Source organism: Nanorana parkeri, unplaced genomic scaffold (genome assembly GCF_000935625.1).
Source record: "Nanorana parkeri isolate BGI_ZX_2015 unplaced genomic scaffold, ASM93562v1 scaffold4063, whole genome shotgun sequence".
In the NCBI taxonomy this organism is placed as follows: domain Eukaryota; kingdom Metazoa; phylum Chordata; class Amphibia; order Anura; family Dicroglossidae; genus Nanorana; species Nanorana parkeri.
The window spans coordinates 11178-14254 of record NW_017310330.1 but is presented as its reverse complement, the minus strand read 5'-3'; the positions used below and the strand labels follow the sequence as shown (position 1 = coordinate 14254).

General features: G+C 53.8%; 1 protein-coding gene across 1 annotated transcript in view; it reads right to left on the bottom strand.

The window, feature by feature from the left end:
• Positions 1 to 3077, bottom strand: part of LOC108803706 (translation initiation factor eIF-2B subunit gamma-like) — a gene marked incomplete at its 5' end in the record, with an annotated part of 18238 nt that overhangs the window by 4178 nt on the left and 10983 nt on the right. Inside the window, 2 exons of the mRNA XM_018575527.1 lie at positions 1075 to 1265; positions 2676 to 2820. Of these exons, the coding sequence (XP_018431029.1) occupies positions 1075 to 1265; positions 2676 to 2820 (336 nt within the window). The remainder of the gene's footprint in view (positions 1 to 1074; positions 1266 to 2675; positions 2821 to 3077) is intronic.

Below are 3077 nucleotides of genomic sequence, written 5' to 3'. Positions count from 1 at the left end.
AAGGGGGGGGGGGGGGGGGCGGCGTTAAAACATCAGCCGACCACGTCAGGAAGCAGCTGCTGATGCTCAGTGTGGTGCAACCAAACGTTCCCACAAAGGTATTGCAGGAGAGTACACAAAGGGGCGGAGAACATAGGATGTGACGCCATCATCGCTACTATGACAATGACGGAATATCCGGCTGCTGGGGGGAGGTATCATTCAGGTGTCCAACGTCACATCCTGTGCCTATTGTGGGGTGCCCTTTTGTGAACTACAAGTCCCATAATGCTTTGGGACATTAGGGATGGTGGTGGGCGGGGATGGCATTTGCATGACTGTCAGTCAACTGATGTATTAGAGCGGCACCGCCCACCGCGGACATAATTACCAACAGGGACAAACTACACGGGGGCAGTTACATGGCCGACGGCCCCACTCAATGCGAGAGCCGAGTCTTACATATTAGCGTTCATTCACATGAGAAACGGCGGCTCCGTGCCGCGTGCAGGGCCGCTCCCGGGAAGGACAGGTGCATGTGGTTACACGCAGCAGCCTGTCCTTTTCTATGGCAGTACGCCGCCCAACCTGCACGTCCGTACGGGTGCGGGTGTCCCTGCTCGGACGCAGACAGGATCCATCCCGTCATTGGACGAGTACGGACACCCGCGCGGACGCGCAGGTCGGGTGAGCGTACGGCGGCGTACTGCTTGTCGGGCGTTCGGTCCATGACCGAGCGCCCGACTTTTCAGAGGGGGGTGACACCAAAATGACTAAGTCATTTTGGTGTCTCCCCTCCAATGGTGTCACCCGGGTGCGGTGCGCACCCCCCCTGTGACGCCACTGACCTGTCCTTCCCGGGAGCGGCCCGATACAGCACGGATCCATACGGGCCTCCCGTTTCTCGTGTGAATGAGGGCTTAAGAGTAATGGCCACATGTACAGATGAGTGACTCAGATGCTGCTGGGCTACATGACAACCAGAATGGTAAGAGAAGACGGTCGCACAGGACCGGAGTTCTCCTTTAAAGGGCCCGGTCCTCTGTATACGGCCGTCGCCGATGAGGGCACCACAAGGCCGTAGCGGGCACTCACCTGCTTGTTGGCCTCGATGTACATCCCCAGGCTGTTCACTCTGCAGCACAGCTCGTTCTGGGCCACATGAACGTAGCAACGCAGGCTGCTGCCGTGGTAAGGTTCACGCATGTCGCCGCGGTGATCGTTCCAGCTGGATTTACTCAGCGCCGCTTCCATGAGCTTATCGGTGATTATACAGGTGTAGATGTCTGTCAGGAAGACACAGAGCAAAGCAAACGGGGACCGTGTTAGCAGATGAATAAGGTACCAGTACCGGTGAGGTGGCAGAACCCGTTTACCTTCACACTGTCTTTTCTATGGCCCCAGGAGACACCAATTTCTGCTAGCCCCACCCCCTCCATGTGGAAGTTAAATGGCAGACCCGCTAATATCCACAGAGGTTCTGGCATTGGAGTGTCAAGTATAAGCCGAGGGCTATAAAGTGGACCTCAGAAAGTGAAGCTGTTATGGGGAACAATGTTAGTTATGCCTTAGACTGCCGGACCCTGAAAAATCTACCTTTTGTCTTAGGTTCCTCTCGAAAGATAGCAAAGCACTTCCTGTACCTAGGCACTCCTGATATCAGAGCACTTCCTGTACCTAGGCAATCCTGATATCAGAGCACTTCCTGTGTCTAGGAAACCAATATCTGAGCACTTCCTGCACCTAAGCACGCCTCATATCAAAACACTTCCTGTAGCTAGCCACTCCTGATATCAGAGCACTTCCTGCACCTAGGCACGCCTCATATCAGAGCACTTCCTGTACCTAGCCACTCCTGATATCAGAGCATTTCCTGTGTCTAGACACCCCTGATATCAGAGCACTTCCTGTACCTAGGCACCCCTGATATCAGAGCACTTCCTGTACCTAGGCACTCCTGATATCAATGCACTTCCTGTGTCTAGACACCGCTGATATCAGAGCACTTCCTGTACCTAGGCACCCCTGATATCAGAGCACTTCCTGTACCTAGGCACTCCTGATATCAGAGCACTTCCTGTACCTAGGCACCCGATATCAGAGCACTTCCTGTACCTAGGCACCCCTGATATCAGAGCACTTCCTGTACCTAGGCACTCCTGATATCAGAGCACTTCCTGTGTCTAGACACCCCTGATATCAGAGCACTTCCTGTACCTAGGCACCCCTGATATCAGAGCACTTCCTGTACTTAGGCACCCCTGATATCAGAGCACTTCCTGTACCTAGGCACTCCTGATATCAGAGCACTTCCTGTGTCTAGACACCCCTGATATCAGAGCACTTCCTGTACCTAGGCACCCCTGATATCAGAGCACTTCCTGTACTTAGGCACCCCTGATATCAGAGCACTTCCTGTACCTAGGCACTCCTGATATCAGAGCACTTCCTGTACCTAGGCACTGCTGTTCTGTATTCTCATAGCTGTATATCTGCAGTGTGAGGTCATCTAAAGCACTGCTGCCTCTGACTGCTCGTCTACAGATTTGGGAGCTTGCTAGTACACCACATGGAGGAGCTGACAGGTCCACTTTATGTAAAAGCCCCTCGGACAGCGATGACATGATTTGGGGGCTATCGGGGAATGATGGTACTGGTGTATGTCGGGCTCTGCGGTTACACATCTGGTTCCTCACCCTTCGCTAGAGGTTTTTTGCTCGCATCCGGTTCCAACTTCTTGTGTGACGAGGAGAACTGTTTACTGACCAGATATGGAACCAACTCCCGGCGGATGGAGGAGAAGGAGCTGCAGAGGTACGAGAAGAGGTAGAAATGGTCAGTCTATCCAAAAAGGGATCCGAGTTCCTAAAGGTGTCTGAAAGATTGAATTACCCCAAATCTTCATAGAAACGAGATCTCCCCCATGGCTCGTCTTCCCACCCACCTAGGGGAACCCAGCACAGGGATGGTGGGAGCCCCTCATAATGGGCACAGCGGGTGTACAGACCCAGGAACTCAGCACAGGGATGGTGGGAGCTCCTCATAATGGGCACAGCGGGTGTACAGACCCGGGAACTCAGCACAGGGATGGTGGGAGC